The 25,024-nt window shown below is 39.2% G+C and overlaps 2 protein-coding genes across 2 annotated transcripts in view; both read left to right on the top strand.

Moving 5' to 3' along the window:
- The window catches only part of LOC114460331 (uncharacterized), a gene marked incomplete at its 5' end in the record, with an annotated part of 15,967 nt that extends 2,160 nt beyond the window's left edge, over nt 1-13,807 (top strand). Inside the window, 5 exons of the mRNA XM_028442261.1 lie at nt 6,968-7,684; nt 7,928-8,344; nt 12,082-12,120; nt 13,491-13,729; nt 13,777-13,807. Coding sequence (XP_028298062.1) covers nt 6,968-7,684; nt 7,928-8,344; nt 12,082-12,120; nt 13,491-13,729; nt 13,777-13,807 — 1,443 coding nt within the window. The remainder of the gene's footprint in view (nt 1-6,967; nt 7,685-7,927; nt 8,345-12,081; nt 12,121-13,490; nt 13,730-13,776) is intronic.
- Nucleotides 13,808-18,753: 4,946 nt separating this feature from the next.
- LOC114460334 (E3 ubiquitin-protein ligase TRIM39-like) lies at nt 18,754-22,214 on the top strand. The gene is made up of 3 exons (XM_028442265.1): nt 18,754-18,807; nt 19,270-19,401; nt 20,613-22,214. Exons 2-3 carry the CDS (start codon nt 19,381-19,383, stop codon nt 22,212-22,214), a joined length of 1,623 nt encoding a protein of 540 aa, XP_028298066.1. The 5' UTR covers nt 18,754-18,807; nt 19,270-19,380.
- The last annotated feature ends 2,810 nt before the right edge of the window (nt 22,215-25,024 follow it).

The raw sequence follows: 25,024 nt of genomic DNA, 5'->3' as shown, positions 1-25,024 counted from the left end.
GTACCTTTTTGAGTATAAGTCTATTTACAGCAGAGCCATCCCTGAGAGTGTCACCTGCCATAAAACACAGGAAGAAGAAGTCGTCCCTGAACAACGCCGTCTCAGGCATATATCATCAACTACCTGGATTTCACCAAGCCCACACACAGCAGAAGACCTTCAATCTTCTAGAAGTTTGTAGAGTTAGGTGGTACTAACTACACGGGGCAGCTTCACCCCATGTATCCTATAAAATCTCTACAGGCTGCGTCTGTAGAGGCTCGCGTTAGCAACAGATATATATCAGCAGATAACTCAGTCACCTCTAATCATTTCTCAGTGAACCTGCAGCGTAGTTACTATAAAATACAATACGACCACCAGGAAATCTTAGATTTAGGCAAAACAAAGAGTTATAGTCCGGTAGATGTGAAGATCTGGACCTCCTACGGAGCCAGCTACAACCAGCAGCCTGTGAAGCAGTGGAGTCTCGTACCAGCGGTGTCCGCCAGCAGAGGAGACATAAGCGGTGTGATCAGAAGCAGGAGCAGGGATAGCGAGCGGGGCTAGCAACCAAGCTAAAAGCTAATCCTCAAAAAACGCCGCTTCCTTCCATCCTGTGTTCTAATGTCTTTTCCCTGGAAAACAAACTGGACGACCTGAAGCTGGATTTAAATATATGACGTGAGATGAGTGTTTGCATATACATCATAAACAACTTTGTCATAGACTTAAAGAAAACCAACCATTAAAGGTGTTTGACAGATTCAAAAATAGTGGAGCAATTATTTTATATACATTATTTACATTTTAAGCATGATAGTAACTAAATAAACTAAATAGATTTTTCTTTTTTTACCCTTATTTCTAATGAAAGTTGTTCATATCTGCTCTAACACATCATGTTCATCTGTTTTAAAGAGAGACCAGCAACATTTATTTAGAAAATTGAAACATTTGACATTAGTTTATCATAAATAAACTGTGCAAATTTAATATTTCACAAGTTTGAAGTTTTAGACCCCAAACATTTAAATTATACTGTACTCACATTCTCAGCTTTGTTGTAATGTTAATGAGCTTCACAGAATGTCATTATTGATCTTTGGAAATGTAAATATTGATTCATATTTGTCAATAATAAATGAACACACAGATTAACACATTCTTTATCACCTCCCCAAATACTTTTATGTTGGATTTCTAAAAGCGTAGTGGATGCATCAGAAATTGTGATGTGGTCAGTGTTTTTACCAGAAAAGGCCTTCACTGAAGGAAGGTCATTGTTAACACAAGGGTCGTTTCACCACATTTCAATAATTATCACATGCACTTTGGTCTCCAAAAATTCTGAAATTGTTACCAATTGTTCAGTGATTCTTCAATAGACAAACAGAAAAGAGAATCTATCCTAAATAAATTCACATTATTTATTCAAAGTGCAAAGAAAGAGGAAACGAGTGCGACAGAGAAAGGATCTAAACTCTCGACTGCTGCAGGAGGCAGATTTTGTTCATCACTGATAAGATTCATTATCATTTTAATGCTTCCTACGAGTCATATACGTTAAACTACAGTTTCTGCACAGACTGTACTCTGAAAGACAAACAGTAATGTGTCTTTATTTATCAATTAATTTTGAAAAAGTATCTCCAATATCTCAAGACAGACACTGAGGTGCAGGTTTCCTCACATAAAAACAATGTGTTAGTTCTACAGTACACAATACAGGTTTCTTTTTTTTTTCTTTTTTTTTTTTAACATCTAATTTAGTTTCTAAAGCTTCTCAAAGTGCATTAAAATGACATCAGGACTAAATTTAATTTTTTTTCTAATTAAACAAACCACACTACCTGACTACATATCATAGGATGGGGACATTTATTAATTGAGCATAGCGTTAGTTCAGGCAGGCCTCTGACGTCAAGCCAGCCACACCTTCAGTCAACAAACTGGCCCCTTATTGGTCACAGCATACAGGAAGCATGACTTAAACCGCGACAGCTGCCTTTTACCTCCTCAGCAAGCATTGCGCAACCCACCTCCGCCCCAACTCCTCCTGGTCAGTATGTATCCAAGTAACTGGGTGTCATTTTTTTATCATTAACATATGCTGTGATCTGTTCCAGGGGGTTTCTGCTAAACCGCTCTCCTTGCTTTAGCCTTTAGCTAGGGCTCAGGGAAGAGTGCTCTCCCTGCCTCCGGCTTTCCATGTAAGCTCATGGAAAGACAAGGAGGTCCCAGAACAGACCCATACCACCAAATATATGATTGTATGCATATCCATGTAAAGCACTCAAAGGCGCTATACAAATCCTAATGCACATTTATTGTAAATAAATCATTTATTTTGACTAAAGCAGTCCTGACTGAAATTTATTTCATTCATATTTACTAAATTAGTATATTTTGTCCTTTTGATCTATTTATTAAAACTCCTGCATGTTTCCTGATTAACTTCACTTTGCTTCCTCATTGTTGACAAGGTTATAAATAAAATATGTAGTTATTAACAAAGCTGAGCTCCTTTCAGGGCAAACTACAGTCTAATATACACACACACAGACTAGAAACATTCCTTCAGCTCACTGTAAATACCAGCAGAAATGCACAGCTTCAGCTATTTGGAGCTATATAATGAAAAACATATGAGTCAGCGTATTCCCTGAATGACCTAAATGTATCTAACCAAGTAGACACGATGACATGGTAGAGGCTGAGATCATGTCAGCCTCTGCTATGGCTTTGATTAGGACTGTAATAGAGAGTGATGATAGAGTTTCAACGTTAGTGTCTGGGTTAAAAAGCTCGTCTGGTTTTTGCATCTCTGATGATCTTCACAGATCACAAACTGTGGATGATAAAAATCCCAAAACTGCTTTGAGTAACATTAAAAACAACCTGAAAAGCATCACCAAGTGAGCCACAAGATGGAGACTCTGCAGAGACTCTTATTTCAGGAAACACAGATGAGCTTCAATAATCTATGACCCAGTCACAACTTCCCACCACTATTTTCATGTGTTTTTCACCTGTAAAATGAGAACAGCCTACAAACAGTAAGTCTGTCAGACTAACAGTACAGGCTGAAGAAATACAATAATCCCTTCACATCCAATCACCTGAGAGTATTCCTAATGTTATGGATGGAAGAAAACAGTCTCATCTTGGCAGGGGTGGACTGGCATCCGGGGACACCGGGGATTGGGCCGGTGGGCCGGGCCATGAGAAAGAGAAAAAGAAAAGGGGAATAAACAAACCTGTTTGTTTATTCCCACTTTCTTGTATCAAGTTTTGGCCGTGAAACTCCAGTATTTTACCCCTCTTTCCTGTAAATACCCCATATTTTAATGTAATAATAATTAAAAATTAAATGTAAAAAAAACATTCCTCTGCCTCTGAAGAGAACTGTGACCTGAAATGGCCTGGATGGCCTTTCTCACGAGATTAGGTTAAATTAAATTAAATTAAATTAAATTAAATTAAATTAAATTAAATTAAATTAAATTAAATTAAATTAAACTAAATTAATTTAGTACCGACAGCGGCAACAAACCAGACAACAACTCATAAGAGAGATGGATGAAGACGTTATGATTTGAAACAACAAAGAACTGGTGTAAATATGTTGTAAAATGTGATGTAGGGTTTATCTTCCTAAAGAGCAGCAGGATGTGACACAGTTACACATTCCTTTAGATTAGTAACTGAGATTTTAACGTCTACCACAGCGGAAAGAATCACGTAAATCACTTTCTATTTTGGCGAAAACTACAAAATTGCATTTATAGATATATTTTGTATTTTGTATGAAAATACTAGTTTTAGGAGTTACTGCTTTTACTTCCCAGACACATGTAAATGTCAGTTAGATGGATTAATGAGTGCGTTCTAACCCAGACCTTCCCCATAACAAGCTACACTACAGAACTCACTCACACGTGCTGTCTCTTACAGGAGAAAAAGCCAAAAGTAGCACATATTGTGCAGTTGTTTGTTAATAAATGTGTCTGTGTAGCATTTTGGATCAGCAAATTTAATCCAGAATTGTCTTTCTGGTCATACGTCATTTGAAATATTACTGAGATTTATATAATTTATCAACATTTTGAGAAAATATATTGAGACACCCAGTCCTAGTAGGAATGTTCACAGCATTTCAATGTTAATAAAGGTCCTCCCACCAGATTCTAGTCACATCATTGTATTTAATAAGTGGTTGATAAGTGGATATTTTAGATTTCTTGTACAATTGTCTTAAAATGAAAAGTGATACTGGAGTATGGGGGGTATTGTATCAATGAGCGTTTGCATTAAAATCATTTCATGCTGTAAAATCACTTTACTGATGTAATTATTTTACTGTAAGCTACTAAAGGGTTCAAGTTAATGGTTCATTTACGATTATGGTCCAAAGCAACATCAAATGCAGTTTTTTTCATCAAGGGACATGAAACTTGTGTTGCTGGCTGGCCCCCCACACCACACATGACGTGGGCTCTATTCTCCCACACTGAAAAATACACTTTATTTCAGTAATATTAAGTTAAACTTAATGCCACTATCAAGTAAAATGTACTTAACTTGAAATTAATGAAGATATTAAGTCAATGTTGTTTGTTATATATCATTTTGATGTTGTATTTACTCAAACAAATGAATTAAAATTAATTAAGTTGTTCCATAAACAGAAATATCACCAACATGAAAATATGAAGTACATTTTTATATATTTGTAATATTTACTGTTATGAAAAATATATGTAGATTTGAATCTTTTTGACACTTAAAATGTAATCAATTGTATCAAGTTTTATTACTCATAAATACGTAAATGATGCTTATTTCATTTGATAAATATGACCAGATAATATAGATTTATCACAAATCACACAACTGGAAAACAGAAGAATAAACATTTATTTACTAAAGTTCACATCTGAACAGGTCCTGGTTTTAAATATGTTTTGAAACAAACAGTGTAACTTACTGTACATATATGTACATAATAGAAAATGAAGGCTATTCAAATATTATAACAGTACTTTTCTTCAATTATAAAACAGTGCTTTTCTTAAACATCACAACACTTTTCAAACATCATAACAGCACTTTTCAAACATTATAAGTGCTTTACAATTATTATAACAACATTTTTCTTATATTGTAAGAATGCTTTTATTGAAATATTAAAGTGCAACGGCAACATTCAAAATAGCATTATGGTATTACACTTTAAACCACGAGTGTCAAATGTATGGTCTGGGGTCTAAAAGCGGCCCTGCCATAAATATTTTAAAAAGTGTCAAATGTAGTAAAAACAGGTGTTGTGGATTTCATACAGTACATGTTTTTGAGCTGTGAAGAAGCTACAGTACCAATAGAGAAATACTGCACAGGCATGAGGAGAACATGCAAACTCTACACAGAGGGGTGTCAAACCCATGGCTGTAAAGTAAAAGTGCCTCCTTATTTTATTGTTAATGACAATAAATGTGATTGTTACATAGAGCTGGACAATATATCGTGATTCAACATATATTGAGTTTCTTTTTTGGCGATATAGAAAAAAACAATATTGCCTATATCCATATATATCTATATTTTTTTTACTTCTTTTTATTTATTCAATCACACAGTAAAAATCACATCAAACAAGTATTTAATATTATTCATAGAGTACAATTAAAAAGTGTTCTTCTTTACAATGTATCCATATTGCTGAGATACATATATATTTTTATAGCTTATTTTGTATTAAAATACTCGTTTTAGGAGTTGTTGTTGATCACTGAATGTGTCCTAACAAAGACCTTCCTCCAAACAAGCCACACTACAGAACTCACTCACACGTGCTGTCCCTTAGAGGAGGAAAAAAGCCCAAAGTAGCACATATTGTGCAGCTGTTTGTTAATAAATGTGCCTGTGTGGAATTTTTCATCAGCAAATTTAACCCAGAATTGTCTTTCTGGTCAGACTTTGACTTTAGAATATTGAAATATATATCGTATAATGTCCTTACGAAAAAAAAAAACATCAAGACATGAGTTTTGGTCCAAATCGCCCAGCCCTATTGTTAAAGAAAAAGGTCATTTACACTATATCTACTTTTTCTTATTATATACTGATTATGGTCTAAAGCAGTTGTGTGTTTTAAATCATGACCTGTAAAAAAAACCAATAGCATTGAATCCCAGTATATGTGTAGAATAGGTAAGTAGGGTCATTGGGGGCTGTGATAATGACAGGTTCTCATTTACAAAGGAAGGCCATAGAAAAGTAGATCTATCATGCACTAGTGCACACCCCCTCAGTACTGCATGATAAATATTAACCAATGCACCAAGACAGCATGTATCAATCATACACCTGTGAACACCAATGGAACTATAATTCATATTTAAGAAGCCCTTCAATCTGATGGTTTTGCAGCATTAAATCTACAGTAGTAAAGCACCCAAAGGAGCCCATTGACCTGGAGCTGCTTGTATAGTGATGGATTGATAAGGTGATTGATCATGTAACATGATAGCAGTGTAGTAATAATACTATTAATAATAATAATAATAATAATAATAATAATAATAATAATAATAATAATAATAATAATAATAATAATAATAATAATTGTTCAGTTCGAGGTCACTTCATAAAACTAATAGGTCTAGACAATTAATATTTCACAATATGAATTATTAATCTGAGTTAAAATGGAAAGAACTGATGTTGACAGGTAGTCATGGTAACTCAGAATAAGTTAGAAGACCTCTGTTGACAGGTAGTCCTGGTAACTGAAAAGATGATAGTGCCATGTTCTAAAAGTCCTACGGGTAGACATCAAAGCCTCAAAAGCAGTGAAAAGGTTACTAAGTTTTAAAAGTTCCACGGGTAAACATCAAAGCCTTACTGTGGAACTACGGGCACTGTGCTAATTGTTTGGACCGTATACTTGGACCATCGTCAAGAACGCACAGCCCGTTGACTTCAGCTGATCAAAGAAATTGTGATGGAGAAGCCAAGTGCCCAGGTGGTCGGGCGAGTGTTTGTCCGACAGTATTACACCGTACTGAACAAGGAGCCCGAGAACCTGCACAGGTTCTATGGCAAGGACTCGTCGTACGTTCACGGAGGTTTGGACTCCAAAGGCAAACCAGCAGGGGCTGTTTACGGAAATTTGGAGATCCAGAAGCGGGTGATGGAGCTGAGTTTCAGGGACTGTCACACTGAGATTTGTCACATGGACGCCCACTCCATGCTGAACGAGGGCGTGGTGGTGCAGGTGATGGGGGAGCTGTCTAACAACATGCAGCCCATGAGGAGGTTTGCGCAGACCTTCGTCCTGGCTCCGGAGGGAACCACCGCAGACAAATTCTATATCCACAACGATGTCTTCATGTACCAGGATGAGGTCTTTCAGGACTCTGACTCTGAACCTCCTAAAGAGTCTGAGGAGGACGTGGAGGAGCTGGAGGACATAACAGAAAAAAGCTCCTCAGACCTCCCGGAGCCCGCCCCTGAGAATAACAGGTCGTTCTCCTGGGCGTACGTTACCAGTCAGTACCTCCCACCCTGTGGAGCCGTCCCAGTGTCAAGAATCCCCCCCCACAAGGTTAAAGTCCTGCCCACAACACAGCCCAGAGTGCAGGTAAAGTGTGAGTCTCAGAGCTCCACACAGAGACCTCAGAGACCTAAGGGTCGAAGGATTGTTCGTTATCCTGACGCTCATCAGCTGTTCGTAGGAAATATTCCTCACGACGTGGAAAAGACCGAACTGGTGGAGTTCTTTGAACAGTTCGGCTCAGTCCTCGATTTCAAGATCATTAGCAGAGGAAAACATCCAAACTTTGGTTTCGTGGTGTTTAACAATTCTGAGCCGGTCCAGAAGATCCTCAGCAGCAGACCTATTGAGTTGTTTGACAACGTGCGTCTGAATGTCCAGGAGAAAAAGACGCGTTCGCCGCGTGAAGTTGAGGGCAGAGAGTCTGAGGGTCGAAGGATGGTTCGTTATCCTGACGCTCATCAGCTGTTCGTAGGAAATATTCCTCACGACGTGGAAAAGCCTGAACTGATGGAGTTCTTTGAACAGTTCGGCTCAGTGTTAGATTTCAAGATCATCTGCAGAGAAAAACATCCAAACTTTGGTTTCGTGGTGTTTAACGATTCTGAGCCGGTCCAGAAGATCCTCAGCAGCAGACCTATTGAGTTGTTTGAAGACGTGCGTCTGAATGTCCAGAAGAAAATGACGTGTTCGCCACGTGAAGTTGAGTGCGGGGATGCTCGTCCTCGCCCTGGAGCACCCAGAGGGGGCGGAGTCAGAGGCCCCTCATCCCAAGGGGGTGGAACCAACAAACCCAGCCTTGGCTCTGTTTGTGGGGTGGTGGCCTAGTGAGCGTTTCTCTGCCCCCTGGCAGTGAGACTACGCCCCCTCCTTAAGCCCCACCCATTGTGTATCTGGACGTTTGCATCACTCTGAACTTGAATCGATCTAAAGATTAAAATATTGGTTGAAAACTACTTGAACTGTGGTCTGTGGTCAATGAAGTTTGAATAAAAACTAACAAATCGTAACATAAATAAATGGTTTATATCACATATTGCCATTTTGAGAAAAATATAGAAATATGAATATTGGTCCATATCACACAGGCCTAATGTAACCAAAGCAGTAATGTTTTATCTTGTAAAGGATATGATTGTCTAAACCAGGGGTCCCCAATCCTGGTCCTCAAGGGCCACTATCCAACATGTTTTAGATGTTTCCCTCTTCCAACACACCTGATTGAAATGAACAGGATTGTTATCAGGCTTCTGCAGAGCTTGATGATGAGTTAATCATTTGTATCAGGTGTGTTGGAAGAGGGAAACATCTAAAACATGCTGGATAGTGGCCCTTGAGGACCAGGATTGGGGACCCCTGGTCTAAACTGTGTAAAATGAGGTGTTCAAACACTGCTTAAAGTAGGATTTTATTAATATGAGTGTGTTACCTCAATAACAAATAGAAATCACTAGACTGATATGATGCCTTGGTATGTAGCAAGTGATGCTAATGCTAATGCTACACGATAGTTCATTCATTTTCAGACCCACTTATTCCTGTTTTACAGGGTCGCGGGGGTCTGCCGGTGCCAATCTCTGGCTATCATTGGGCGCTGGGTGGGGGTACACCCTGGACAGGGTGCCAGTCCATCACAGGGCAACACAGACAGACAACCACTCACTCTCATTCACTACTATGGGCAATTTAGAGACTCCATTCAATCTTATAGTCATGTTTTTGGATTGTGGGAGGAAGCCGGAGTACCCGAAAAAAACCCATGCAAACAACACTATAGTTAAAAGACTGTGTGACTATAAGAACATGTCAGATCTTTTGTTTGATGTTCATTGTACTTGGAACCAGTTTGATAAATTGCTTACATACAATTTAAAAAAAATATTTGAAAATGACCTTGTCTTAAATGATCTTTTATTCCTTTTTTCCATTTAGGGTGATGATTTTAAGGAGGTGAATTGGTTCGTTTTATTGGTAAATAACTTTAAAATAGTTTAAATGATTTTAATGAAAAAAATTGTATTTTGATCGTGTTTTTACAAAAATAAATGGTGATATGATTTTTTTCCCCATATCACCCACTGTGACTGAGGTAAAGGTAGCACTGCCTTGGGCCACAGTGTTTTAAGTGGGAGCCCCCTGCCTCTGTCATCATCAACATCTGTGATAAACACCTACAACATGAGACATGTCCCCAGATAAATGATGGACAGTTGGTTGATATGAAATATTAACAAATAAATGTATTTTGTCACATGTTCTCCACAGGGGCTGCTAAACAAGCTAGCTAACGTTAGCCAATGTGAACTTGAGCTAGCTAGCTCACTCTGTGGGTCTTTACCAGGTACTACGTGTTAAGGCTTCAGCGAGCAGGAGAACTCTGTCAGCATGGAAGATTTTGACAACACCGTACTGTCAGTGTTGGAGGTTAAGTCATGTTTTTCATTCATATTTGGTGATTATTAAGCAAAGTTAGCGTCTGTATTGGTAGCTTTGATCACAGTAATGTTGCACACTGTTAGCTGGATGTTGTCTGTCCCTGTATGCAAAAAATGCCTTGCTTAAGTGCCGTGGAACAAGTGCCGAACTTTTTTTCTTTTAATAACCTAAACTTTGAGTGGGACAGCAACAAGAAAAAACACTTAATACTGTTATTATTATTAGTAATATTTCACCATAGTTGACCATCTACACCAAAATGTACAAGTGACTCCAAAATATGAGGTCCCTGAGGAAGAGGCAGGGCTCCACGCCACAACGATGGGTGTTAAAGAAGAGTTTCTTTTGCTCAATCAACACAGACAATGACACTGATGGTGACAGAAGTGGTGACACAAGCAGTTCAACCATAATTATTGAGAGCAATGATGACCTCAGTGAGGACAGTTTAAATGGAGGTTTGTGCTAAAAGTGGGAACAATTCTGTCATAGTTCTGATTTGTGTACATTTAAAAAAGTTTAAACCTGTACTGAGACTATATTTGCCTCTGTCTCATGTGCCAGAGTACATTGTAATGTACACAATATTGGATAATGACCTGTGTTTTCCTGTTATTTTGCTTATGTGTTTACAAATGATTTCATTATTTTCCCCAGGAAAAGCGTCTCCACTTAAATCAGCTGACACAGTCATTTTCCACATGATCAATATCAAACACATTTTTAGAATTTCCTAACAATAAGTAAAACATTGAGATGATCAAATGAAATAGGTAATTGACCATTCCTAAAAAAAATCTGAAAGTCCATTAAGAAAACACTGTTCTACTCAAACTGTTAATGTTTTTTAGACTTTAGGTGAAGTGAAGTTTGACCTCTGATAGGTGTACCTTACACTCTTTATGATAACTGTTTTCTGGTTTTGTCAAACCTAGTGGGGGAAGTAAGTAATGACTTTCTAATATAATTGTGCATTATATTTTATTCATACACATGCCACTAACTATGATTTCTCTTCTCAGATGCTAGTGTAATAGTGTTTCCATGGAAACGTCTTTGCCTCACTGTCTTATTTTATAGTCTGAGTATGCAGGTGAGTCACTACAAAACATTGAGCAAAATGTACAAGAATCCCAACACAAAACCCAACCAAGGTGATTTTGCCCAAATTTTGGACCTTGAGTCCAAGGCTAGACGGGCTTTCATTGATGCAGATATTACAAAGGAAGAAGACTGAACTATGAAACTCTTTGATGCATATCCCTGCTTCAAAGACACTGGAAATGTCAGCTTTTTGACTTCCGTCCTTGGTACTGTGTGTTTCTGTCTGTGCAGTCTGCCCTGTATCAAGCCTGCTCAGTGGTAATAACTGAACAGAATTGTGTCCAAGGCAATGGATGAGCTGCATCGCATCATTGGTGGCACCAACCGCAAATACATGGAGGAAATGAAGGGAAGATGGGCAGACTTTTGTGCTAAGGTGCAGTTCTATGGAGTGTGGAAGAAGGTCCTGAAACCTCCTTTTACCTTGGATCTGTGTGGAGGTAAGTTACTGTTCAATATACCAAATTCATTGTTATGACAGCCATGTTCAAACTATTCCATAAAAGGCCATTTTGGTTCCATAGTGGATTTCCCCATCGCCCTCTTCAGTTCACTCCCATCATTGTTCCCCTCACCAACTCCACCACCAAAGCTGGAGGGGTTGATTGCAGTGTTCTGCATCGCTTTTGGATTTTGGATTTTGCACCATTGTTGTTATTGTTCCCTTGAAACAATTGCACAATACCTGTAGGTATTATATTGTATTATAGTGCATTATTCTAAACGTTAATCAAGTCTGCTATATCAGTGGTCCCCAACCCCCGGGCCGCGGACCGGTACCGGTCCGTGGATCAATTGGTAACGGGCCGCACAAGAAATAATTAATCATTTCCGTTTTATTTATTATCAGAGTATGAACAATCTTTTATTTTGAAAAAACTTTTATTTTGAAAAATGACCGGATTAGCTTGTTTGCATCCCGGTCACTTGTGCGCCAAATTTTAACCCACAAGCTAGCAAAATGAGGAAGAAACAGACGTCTTTGGATATTTTTTTTGCGAAAGGGAAAAGGCCTAGTGAAGAGACAGAAGAAGAGCCTACGAGTTCAAAGAAAAAGAAAACTTTTACCAGACAATACCAGGAGACCTACTTAAAATATGGGTTTATCGCAGCAGGTGATTCCCATATTCCAAGCCCGCTCTGCATAATATGCGGCGACCGGCTTGCTAATGAGGCAATGAAGCCTTCAAAACTGCTTCGCCACTTGGAGACCAGGCACCCTGGATTAAAAGACAAGCCCCTGGAGTATTTTGAAAGAAAAAAACAGGAACACGAAGGACAGAAGAAATTACTGAGGGCCACCACATCAGTAAATGCGAATGCACTTAGAGCGTCATACTTAGTGGCTAACCGTATTGCTAAGGCTAAAAAGCCATTCACTATTGGTGAAGAATTGATCTTGCCCTCCACTAAAGACATTTGCCGTGAACTTCTAGGGGAGGCCGCTGTTAAAAAGATAGCACAGGTGCCTCTGTCGGCTAGTACCGTGACTCGGCGCATTGAGGAAATAGCCGAAGACATTGAGACACAATTGTTGGAGAGGATTAATACATCACCGTGGTACGCCCTCCAGGTTGATGAATCTACAGATGTTGACAACAAGGCAATACTACTTGTTTATGTGCGATATCTTTATCAGGAGGATGTGCATGAGGACATGTTATGTGCACTATCGTTGCCAACCAACACCACAGCCGCAGAACTGTTCAAGTCGCTGGATGGTTATATATCAGGAAAAATGAAATGGTCCTTTTGTATCGGCATATGCACAGACGGAGCTGCTGCCATGACCGGACGGCTGTCTGGTTTAAATGCTCGGATTAAGGAGGTTGCACCTGAGTGTGAATCTACGCATTGTATCATTCACAGGGAAATGCTGGCAAGCCGAAAAATGCCACCGGAATTGAACAGCGTATTGACTGACGTCGTTAAAGTTATTAACCATGTCAAAGCACATGCCCTTAACTCGCGCCTGTTTGAGCAGCTTTGTGAGGAGATGGACGCAGAGCACAGATGCCTTCTCTTATACACAGAAATTAGATGGTTATCCAGAGGGAAATCGCTGGCCAGAGTTTTTGAATTACGAGAGCCGCTGCAAAGATTTCTCTCAGAAAAGAAGTCACCGCTAGCAGCACATTTCAGTGACGAGGAATGGGTCGCAAAACTGGCTTACCTGTGCGATATATTCAACCTGCTCAATGAACTCAATCTGTCACTTCAAGGAAAAATGACAACTGTCTTCAAGTTGGCAGATAAAGTAGCTGCATTTCAAGCCAAATTGGATTTGTGGGGACGGCGAGTGAACAGAGGCGTATTGGACATGTTTCAAACATTATCGGGGATTTTGGGTGAGACTGAGCCTGAGCCTTCATTCTCCCAGCTGGTGCACGATCACCTGTCTTTGCTTTTAAAGGAGTTCGAGCGCTACTTCCCAACCACAAAGGACCCACGAAGTAGCAAGGAATGGATCCGCAACCCATTTGTCAACAAACCAGGTGAATCTAGCATATCTGTGCAAGAAGATGATCAACTGCTGGAGATCGCAAATGACGGCGGCTTTAAAATTATGTTCGAGACAACAACTCTGCCGGTGTTCTGGATTAAAGTCATGGCAGAATACCCTGATATCGCCACCACCGCACTGAAAACCCTGTTGGCATTTCCGACATCCTATCTGTGTGAAGCGGGGTTTTCTGCAGTGACAGCAACCGAAACAAAACAACGGAGTAGACTGGATATAAGCAACACACTTCGGGTGTCATTGTCTCCCATCACTCCCAGATGGGACCGTCTCTGTGTAGAAAAACAAGCGCAGGGCTCCCATTGATTTGGCATTATGGTGAGTAAAAATTTCCATGCACTTTATATTAGTTTTTGTGGTGTATCTGTATCTGTGCAGGCATGTAAAACGTACGCACGTAACTCTCAAAGGGGCGGTGCACTAACGCGCCGCACCAACCAATTCTGTTTCTTGTGTGACAAGAGACAACAAAGATCCGCTTGTTCATCACTGCAATGTCAAAGTAACTGTGTGTGTGGACCATTTCAGGGACATCGTACCAGGTGTTGGTCACTGGGTCATAAGCCTCAGCAGACCTCAGATGTCTGGACCCATCGCTTCCTCCAACTGCAAAAATGTGGCCCATATATGCAACGACTCCAAGTCCACACCGAGGTGTTCCCATAGGAGTGATCAGTGTCCACTGGTTGGTGTCTGGGTTGTAATACTCAGCAGTATTCAGTGCTCTATTACTCTGTCCTCCACATATGTAAATCTTGTTATTCAGTGTGGTGCAGCTGGCATTCCTCCTCTCTTCATTCATTGGTGCAATGAACGTCCACTGGTTGATGTCAGGCTGGTAGCGTTCAGCAGTTCTTTGTGAGGTAAGATTCCTGATGCCTCCCATAGCGTAGATGCATCCCTTTAGCACGGTAACACTCACACAGCGCCGTGACTCCTGCATTGGTGACATCTCCTGCCAAGTGTGTGTGACTAGGTTAAACCTCCACACTCTGTTAAAGGGGTCGGTCCATCCTATAACACTACCCACAATGTAGAAGCATCTACCAAGGAAAACAGTGTTGTAGAGGAATAAGTGAGTCATGGTATCCTCCAGACTAGGATGAGTGTGAACTGTGATCCAGCTGTTAGTTCTGTAGTCAAAGGCATCTATGGTCTTAGAAAATAATCCAACCACCAGTAAGACGGCATTTGACAAGCGACGGCAAAACAATGTGTTGTTGATCCCAGACTCAGAGCAGAGTAACAAAGGTTGAGACATGACTTTAAGGGTATCAGAGACCAAGAGGTGGGACTCAGGGTTTGTTTTTACCACATCATTGTTAAGCACATTGTCTGTGATGTAACTTTTGTCCATCAGCCCCAGTCGTACCATTGGTAACAGAGTAGAAATGGCTCCTGTCGTTCCTCAGGCATGTGGTTTATCCACCTTAAAACACTTTGATATACTTTGCTCTCCTGGGTCACAGTAAGGTCATCCTGACCCAGGATATCAGCCAGCTCCTGCACCTCAAGCTGCAAAAACTCTTCACAGAGTGAAACCTCCTCAAAATTTTCACAGATAAAGTGAAAGGCCTCATTCTTCAGTTGAAACAAAATGGGAATATAATAGGTCTTTGCAAACTGCCACAGCCCGATGCAGTTTTCTGGGCAGATATTATCCTTAAGGACTTCAAAGCATGTTTGTTCCAGACTCTTTACGTTGAACTGATGCACTTCTATCATTAGATCAAAATTATTGCTGTTGTCAGGGGTAGAATAAGTAAAGTCACTGAGTCCAAGGAGTTTGTGAAATGTTCTGACAATGAAGATCAATGTGAAGAACAAAGCATTTTAGAACTTCAAAGATCAAAGCATTTTAGAACCTAGAAGATCAAAGCATTTTAGAACCTAGAAGATCAAAGTATTTTAGAACTTAAAGCTTCCATTTCTTCGAAACAGAATGTTACCATAGTTACCAGCAAAAGAGCTTTTGCTGAATGTTGTAAAGTTGACAATTTCTTATATTCTTCAGTAATTTTGTTATATTTTAGTTTTAGTGCATGTAATATAGTTCACATACATAATATTGTTGTTTCATGTTTTCAGCATTTCTGATTGATGTTTTATTATAAAATACAAACATAGGTTTAATATTTGAGTCTCTGTTTCTCCAGTGATAGGCAGAGGTTCTGGACACTGGACTAACTAGGGCTTCTGTGCCCCAGCACGTTTGACACCTATAGTCTGGATTGTTTACCTATTCTCAGTGAAATTGTGCTGTTCCTGTACCTGGTTACAGAACACTTTGTTGGCATAGTACCCACCTTCCCTTCAAGACAATGATAGCAACACATAGTCTCTGATTTTCCAAGTTTGCAGAAAACGGGACAACAAAAAAATAACTTCCTGAGAATTATTTACACAGTTTTGCCAGATTTTCCCAATAAAAGGGATGTTAAATGTTAAATGTGATAAATATACTTCCTGCACTAAGTATCCTCACAAGTTCATTACTTTGCACTTGATCTGGTGACATGTCGGTAACCACGGTGATGTGGTTGAGTGAGAGCGCACAGAGCTTCTCGATCAGCTTCTGAACGTGTGCACTGGGCCAGTGGTTTTCTTCTGTAATCAGCCGTTGAATAGAGCAAGTTTTACACAAATCACCAGTTTCAGAGCAAAAAGCTGAGAAAAACAGGCTTTTTCTAAAAAAAATATCTCTCAGTGACTTTCTTTTGCTTTATTGAAAACTAAAACATCTGAACATTGGTATCCTTTGGCTTTTATTTATAAAAAAAAACAACATTTGGCTCCAAAACCCAAGCCCATTTATTGCAATTTAACCATCTAGTGTTAATAAGTGCCAGTAAAGTCAACTAACTAACTACTAACAAATAATATATAATTTCTAGGGTGAGCCTATTTGCTATGGTAACCTAAAAACCTGTGTGTGTATGTGTTTGACAAACACTAGAATTATGTTTTTAGCAGCTGAGAAAATTAATTTATCTCGGGTTTAATAAAGTGTTTCTATTCTATATTAAAATATTGTGTTGCTGACATTATTAGAATTGTCACAGTGATGATCAGAGACCAGAGAGTGTTTAAAGTCCACAACACTTCAGAGCACAGGCACTGAGACGTACCACAATATTTAATGCTACAATTTCTCTAATTTAATCCCATTTTTCTCAAATGTAAAGTTTTTAAGGCCTTAGATTTGGCTACATCACATTTAATACTTTACCTTTTTAAGGATTTAAAGACTATCTACCCTGGTTTGTGTGTACACGCGTACAGTACGTGTTTCCGATCACACCGCTTATGTCTCCTCCGCTGGCGGACACCACTGGTACGAGGCTCCGCTGCTACACAGCAATCTGAAGCTAGAGTTGCCGCATCTATCGGACTATAACTGCTTGATTTTCATAAATCTAAGATTGCCTGGCGGTGGTATACTATTTTAGAGTAATTACGCTGCAGGTTCACTGATAAAGTTTTTCTTTTTCATTAACTTGTCTGCACATGCTGTCAAAGGTCAACACTACAAGCAGTGCAATCATTATGAGACAGCAATGCATGTTAGGTTATTGCAATAAAATAAATTGATTTCTTTTATTGCTTAATTGTGACCATCACCAGCCCTCCCTAAGGAAGGGTAAGAAATCTTTTATTATAGGGAGGATATAAAAAGGGAGAGCAGTGTTACAACTAAGTGGAGAGGGAAGGGGAGGGGGAGGGGAAAGGGAGCAGGGAGGAGAGACTCAAGGTAGGAAATAGAAAGGGTGGGGAAGAATAGACTGTTTTGCAGTGAGGGTGAGATGTGAAGTTGTAGAATATATTGTGCTTATTATGTTGTATAAACAAGTCAGTATAGTGACAAGTGTGACGCTTAGCTATAACGGTGGTGGCTGTGGACAGGGGGAATGAGTGAGTGGTAGTACCTAAAGCAGGTATTTGGGATTAACGTGTCTAAAGTTAAGCCCAGTATGAGTTTTATCCCACAACCCAAGGTATGCCAGTGCATCGTAGACCAGTATATGTGCAAAAACCGCTACTGCAAACCCAAGAACTGCCCCGGGCCTGCAGATGCAGCCAGGCCAGCACAAAGAGTGGGGACCAGGGAGCCCCAGGCCACCCCCCCATGGCCGAGCAACCCCCCAGACGCCCCCAAGATCCCAGGCCGAGAGGCAGCCACCGCCCCCACAAACACACATCCGAAGAAGCCCCAAGCAGCCGGGCACCCAGCGCATCCCGCCACCGACCCCAACCCCGAACCCCAAGGGCCCCCGCCAGCATCCCGCCCCCTCCACCCACCCACAACCAAGCACCCAACCCCCCCGACGGGAGGGCCCAGAGAGCCCCCTGCCCGGGACCCCAGCCAAGGCCCATGCTCAGCAGACGGCCATTATTTATTTATTTATTTTTTAATTTACATTTTGACAAACCTTGATTTTAATACAGATGCCTTTGTGGAAAATAAATTAGATTCCAATTGTGGAAGATTTCATTTTTTTTCCTTTTTTGGTTTCTACATGATATGTTTACTGTCTGTAAGGGAACCAACAATAACTGTGGGGGTGAAAGAAACTAGTAACTTTGACTTTAAATACTGTTTACTTACTTACTTTTTTACTTGTACTTGAGTATTTTATGTATGACTTACTTGTACTTCTACTTGAGGATATATCAGTACTCTTTACACCTCTGTGACTTATACAATGAAGCGACTTATATGTAAGTTTTTGGCCAACAGCGCCCCCTGGTGAGTAAAATGTTCATTAGTTTTCTATTGTTGTATAAGATGCTCCCTCATTGGTAGTAATTATGCCTGATGTAACAGTCCATACATACAGTATATCCACTATGAGGAGTAAAATGTGTGTGTGTGCATTATATAATTTAATATATTTGATCTTTCCATGATAATATGACATACATTTAATCACAAAAGGCAGCTTCGAACAGATCAATGTTGACAAGTTGTCATGGCAACTCAGGCTAAAATGGAAGCTCAATGTTGACAGGTTGTCATGTCAACTCAGGCTAAGATGAAAGCTCAATGTTGACAGGTTGCCATGTCAACTCAGGCTAAGATGAAAGCTGTAGAATCTCCACCATTCTACAGAATCTCCCCGTGCACCGTCAGAAACGACTAAAGTAGCTTTAATAATATAGATTAACGTTGACCAGCAGATGTCATCAGTGAGCAACGTTTGAGACCAAAGTGAGTTTCTAATAATAATGTCAACTTTAATGACTCATTTTGTGATTTCCCACAATCCAGTGAGTAAATACTGCTTGTTTTAATCCAAATGTGTTTACATATTTAGTAATAATCTTGTGTGAATGAGCTGATATTGAACGATCTTTGGAACGACTTTGTCATAAAAGCTCATTTTTGTTCATTTTAACCTTTAACATTAAGTCTGAATTGAATCATTATATACAGTGTGTGTGTGTGTGTGTGTGTGTGTGTGTGTGTGTGTGTGTGTGTGTGTGTGTGTGTGTATGTGTTAGCGGCAATATATACATCAGAAACTATAACGGAATGTCTCACTGCATGTAAAGCTACATATTATTATTATTATTATTACGTATTATGACAGGCCCATATTTCACTGGCCTCAAATCAACAGGAACAAGTATTTATTAATTTTATGTGATCATTACTTTGTTTTATCCCAAGATATAAATTGTAAATTGAGGAAACATTGGAATTGAGCTGCTGAAAGGAAGTGACGGATTGCTGCTCTGCTGCTTTTTATGGGAACACCTTTAAACATTGAAGGGCTTAATTATGGGACATCTAACGTCAAAGGTAAGTTACGATTTTCTAACTGGTTTCTGCATTTAGCTCATTTTGTTAACATTTAAAACAGGGATTCACATCCGACAACATGCTATATATAATTGTCTACAATATGTTTCAAGGCTGTAGCTATTGAATATTTTTGTAATCCAGTATTCCACTGAAAATTCCATAGATTAACATATTTTTTTAGTTAAGAGAAATGATATTCATACATGAGAAACTAACATATTTGACTTAGGAATGAATGAACCATTTGTTTCCTTTTTTAGATAATCAACACTTTTGCTTTTTAGCAAACGGCAATTGCATCTCAGGAAATGTGACGAGTTAATATAAAAATGAATAAAACAAACAGAATAACAACTTTCTACTTCTGCCAAGTCCAAACATCTTCTCAGATATCTACAACTACATAGATATCTTTATTTGAGGAACATTGAAGATAACTTGAACTAAAGTTTAGAATTGGTGACGTGATGTTTTCCATATCTTTAACTTTCATTTTATCAAGTCCAAATGAGGTTTGATATAAATGTAATGTTCATTTTGAAAAAAAGTTTGCCATTGGTTTCCATCATCTACCACCCACTACTAAAAGTCATGTGATGTGTGATATAATCTAAGAAAGGTCTCTACTGCTCATGGGAAACACATTTTTTCTTAATATAAATTAGCCGTGAATGGATTAAAAAATAACCAATCAATTGCAAATCTGACTAAATAATCATGATTAATCACAATTGGTGAATTTCAGTCACAAGTTGCACAGAAATTACGTGTATTTATAAGTTACAAGTAAAGTAATTTAATTTGTTCCCAAACAAAATCACTGTTAAATGTAGTGTGTGGTCCATGCAGACTTTAAAGGTTTGTGCTGTTAAACTTCAGTCTGTTATTACACAATATATTGGTTATTTTAAAGAAAAAAGATTGTACATTAAAATAAATGCGCAAAAAATCTAACCTATAATTTAGAAAAATTCCAGTGTCAATACGAGAGAACTTTAGAACTAATTTGAACATTAAACATTCAAACTATTGCACTTTTACATTCAGCTGCTGAGGCACAGCCGACTGTCCACATTACTACAGGATGACTGAATCAATGCTAAATACTAGAGGTGATCTCAATGAGATGGACTCAGAAACATTAGTAAAGGAACGTTCCACAACAATGAGAGTGTCCTGTTAATGTGCTGCTTGTCTCTGTCCCTCAGTTTGTGGACATGTCTCCTGCCTCCAGTGGGACGTCTGAACATCACTTCCTGTGCTCCATCTGTCTGGAGGTGCTCACTGATCCAGTCACCACACCATGTGGACACAACTTCTGCAAAACATGCATCAGCACACACTGGAACACCAGTACCACCAGCAGGTGTCCCGTGTGTAATCAGGTGTTCAGCACTAAACCTCAGCTGAAGGTCAATATTATGATGCGTGAGATGGTTTCTCAGTTCACACGTGAATCTGAGAAGAAAGCAGCAGCACCAGGAGAAGTTCCCTGTGACGTCTGCACTGGAACCAAAGTGAAGGCCCTTAAGTCCTGCCTGGACTGCGGGGTCTCCTACTGTGAGACTCACCTGGAGCCTCATCTGACAGCATCAGGCCTGAGAAGACATCAGCTGGTGCAGCCTGTGGAGAACCTGGAATTTATGATGTGTACAAAGCACAGCAAACCTTTAGAGCTGTTCTGTCAGAGCGATCAGACACGTGTCTGCTTGATGTGTTCTGTTTTGGAGCACAGGAGTCACCAGTTAGTCCCTCTGGGAGAATATCTGTTTGAAGAAAAGAAAGTGCATCTTCAGCAGATGATCCAAAAGAGACGAGAGAAGCTGGAGGAGATCAGAGAGTCAGTGAGGATCAGGAAGGAAGCAGCAGACAGAGCGAAAGCTGAAGGTGTGGAGATGTTCATTGCTCTGATGGAGCTTGTTCGAAGAGGCCTGAAGGAGCTGATGAAGACAATGGAGGAGCAACAGGAAGCAGAAGAGAGAGAGGCTGAAGGTTTGATCAAAGAGCTGGAGGAGGAAATCTTTGAGCTGATGAAGAGAAGCTCTGAGGTGGAGCAGCTCTCCCACTCTGAAGACCACCTCCTCCAACACTTCTGCTCCCTGAAAGCTCCTCCAGCCACCAAGGACTGGACAGAGGTCATGGTCCATCCATCATCATATGAAGGAACTGTGCTGAGAGCTGTGGCTCAGCTGGAGGACACACTCAGTGACGAGATGATGACGATAAAGATGTTTGAGATGAAGAGGCTGCAGCAGTTTGCAGTAGATGTGACTCTTGATCCTCTTACAGCTCATCCTTACCTTGTCCTGTCTGATGATGGAAAACAAGTTTACTGCAGTGATGTGTGGAAGAACCTTCCAGATAATCCAAAGAGATTTTTTAAATGTATTAATGTTTTAGGGAAGCAGAATTTCAGTTCAGGTAGATTTTACTTTGAGGTTCAGGTTAAAGGAAAAACTGACTGGGATTTAGGAGTGGTTAAAGAATCCATCAACAGGAAGGGAGACATCATTCTGAGTCCTAAGAATGGTTTATGGACTGTGGCACTCAGAGATGGAAATGTGTATGAATCATATGAAGATCCTTCAGTCATTCTTCATCTGAAGTGTGTTCCTGAGAAGGTGGGTGTGTTTGTGGACTATGAGGAGGGTGTGGTCTCCTTTTATGATGTAGATGCAGCAGATCTGATCTACTCCTTCACTCACTGCTGCTTCACTCATAAACTACACCCACACTTTAGTCCTGGTTTAAACCATGGTGGTAAAAACTCAGCACCTCTGATCATCTGTCCTGTCAATCAAAGTGAATGATCAGTGTCATGATGAAGTCTCACCAACAATAGATTCAATTGTTCTCTGCAACCATTCACTTCTCCAGGTTGGTTACACACTCCATCCAACCTAACATGTATGTTTCTCAACAGTGGGAGGAAACATTTCATTAAAGAAGTTTCACATTTGGTGTTTGGACTGTGATGAAATAAAAGTTGAATTAAAAAAAAGAATTAAAATATGTTGAGTATAATTGTGGTACATTTTATTTTTGTGTATGTGGGTGTAGGGAACCAAACCACATCAAGCCTAAAGAACCTCTTCCTAGCAGGAATTAACCAAGGAGCCTGTTTCTTTATCACAAACTGTTTACACAATAACTGCCCCTGTAACTTTGAGGTGCATAGCTAACCCACTATGCGGCCTTTGAACCCAATACCGTAGCCGAAAAGACTGACTCAACTCTTTGAAATATTCAGTACGAACTCTTTTTACGACTCCACATGGGGGAAGAACATCCGTCTTCTCCCTCCTTTACAAACAGATAACTTTGGGATGCTGTAAGATCACAGAACTGTCCCACTGACCCTTTGACCCCCTGTGGTGAGATGTCACTTTCCAGGCCTCTTCTCTGAGATGTGTCCCAGTGAAGAAGGGAGAACAAAGAAAGTTTGAGGTATCTACTGCAACCATATAGTAAAGAAGAGGCATAACATGATTTTTGACATTTATGTTTATGACTAATTACAAATAAAATTCATTAACCGGTTCCTAAAGTGATACTAGGCTATTTTCCAGTCGTGTTTGGTATCAAACTCTTTCGTATTACATGATATTTCAAGATATGATGTTGAAAAGATTATTTGAATATGCTGAACTCATTATTACGGTTTATGTGTAAATCTAGGAATCATCCCTCCTGTTTGTCTTTGTCTCACATAAACACACACCCCAGACACACCCAAAGGGCAGACAGCTGAGATGCTGGCAACTTTAAACCAATCAACGAAGTTTCCTTCTTGGGGGGCAAGTCCCAAAGATAAGCTTTTAAAAGGAAGAAAGCCGCTCCTAATTTCAGTTTTGGGATGCTGGCGTTTCATGCTCAATGCGTTTCCCTTCCCCACCTTTTCATTTATTTCATTTTATTTTTAGTTGAAACAGTTGGATTTTTGGAATCAACAACTGCTTGGTTCGGACGAATCCAGCATCTAGTGACGTGCGTAACAGCCGAAAGAAGCCCGGCCTGCGACCCATTGGGGTAAGCCACAAGCCATTCTCTAACCCAGCTGTGAAGGCCAGAACCGCCTGGAACGGCTGAAGGGGCTATACTCTGTTGAAACGCAACAGAACTCAACGGTGGCACGTCCTACTGCATTTCTTCAAACAGCACCTCCAGGTCCAACCCTGACATCATCTTCAAGGTACATGAATGAACTTTCATCAGCAAACTTCATCCACAATAGATCACATACATACTTCTATAACTACAAACTTACACACACTCACAACATGTTCCACACACAGTTCATCTCATTCATGTTTGTTCGTCTCCCCTGTCTGTCTTCCTCTCTTTGTGAGAAATAGTAAAGGATACTAGTGAGAAATGTATCCTTAACTTATATAGTATCTATTCAGTTTATGTATAGGATCTATTTGTTTGTTTCGGAAACAATAATCATGCTTTATGCTGTTGCTATGGTGCTAGATCACTAAAAACGTACCGGAAGTGACGTTTTTTTAAAAAGAAAGAGATGTTGAATTAGGCTTTTTACTTTTTAAAACCCTGAATTATTTACTTTTTACCATTATTATTATTATTATTATTATTATTATTATTATTATTTATAGTCATTCACATTTGAATATATTTCCACACCTCCAGGCTAAAGTTTCATTTAAAACTGTTTGAAACCTTGTAATAATGGAACAATGTGAATAAAGTTTTTTTTCTTTAAAAAAAAACGTGTTGTGCCTTCACTTAAACTATATTAATAAAGTAAGAAATAAACTATTAAACATGCACTGAACAATATATATTTTAATCTGTTTAAACAAGCTATATTTTAAAAGATATTTCACTTATTCACTCTAAAAAAAAAAAGTTATTTTTCTAGTTTAGTGTAATCTCTGTAGTTGTGTGTTAGTAATAAATACTAAAACAAAAAGGTTATATTTAGGGGGTCAATATTTTTAGCACAGCAGATTATATATATACTGTATATGTATATATATATATATATATATGTATGTATATTGTTTTCTGAGTGAATCCATCTGTTGTGTAACGTTACAAAAACTATTCCAATATGACAACAAAAGGAAAGCACGGTGATCAAAGTCATTTATTTGTTAATGTGAGAGTTCTAAGATCTTTGTTACATCAACAATAAAATGGTTCAGAAACCGACACATTTCAGAATAATTGTCTTTTTTACATCATCCACTTTAATTAAAACTAAAAATCATCTCCCTCACTTTTTACAGAGGAATCAATTGTTGATAATGTATTGATCCAGTTAGATTGATTGAATGGTGATCAGCCAATCACAGCCAGCCATTTGACTAAGGTAAACAAAGAGTTAACAGTGATGAGTAAAGTGATGAAAAATGAATAACAAGTGGTAAAAAATGGTCCAAAAGTGGCAAAATAGTGGCAAGAAAATTGTGATAAGGGACTAAAATGGACCAAAAACAGTCAAGAGTGGCAAAAAAATGACAAAAAAGAGGAAACAGGTGGTATGAAATGGTTACAGGTAGCTTAAATGAGCAAAATGTGGAATAAAAAGAGGCAAAATGTAGGAAAAAAGTAAACAAGTGTTATTTATTTTGCCAAAGGTTGATTATTTGGA

The sequence above is a fragment of the Gouania willdenowi genome, unplaced genomic scaffold (genome assembly GCF_900634775.1).
Source record: "Gouania willdenowi unplaced genomic scaffold, fGouWil2.1 scaffold_429_arrow_ctg1, whole genome shotgun sequence".
Lineage (NCBI taxonomy): Eukaryota > Metazoa > Chordata > Actinopteri > Blenniiformes > Gobiesocidae > Gouania > Gouania willdenowi.
This window is presented reverse-complemented; position numbering and strand designations above follow the sequence as displayed.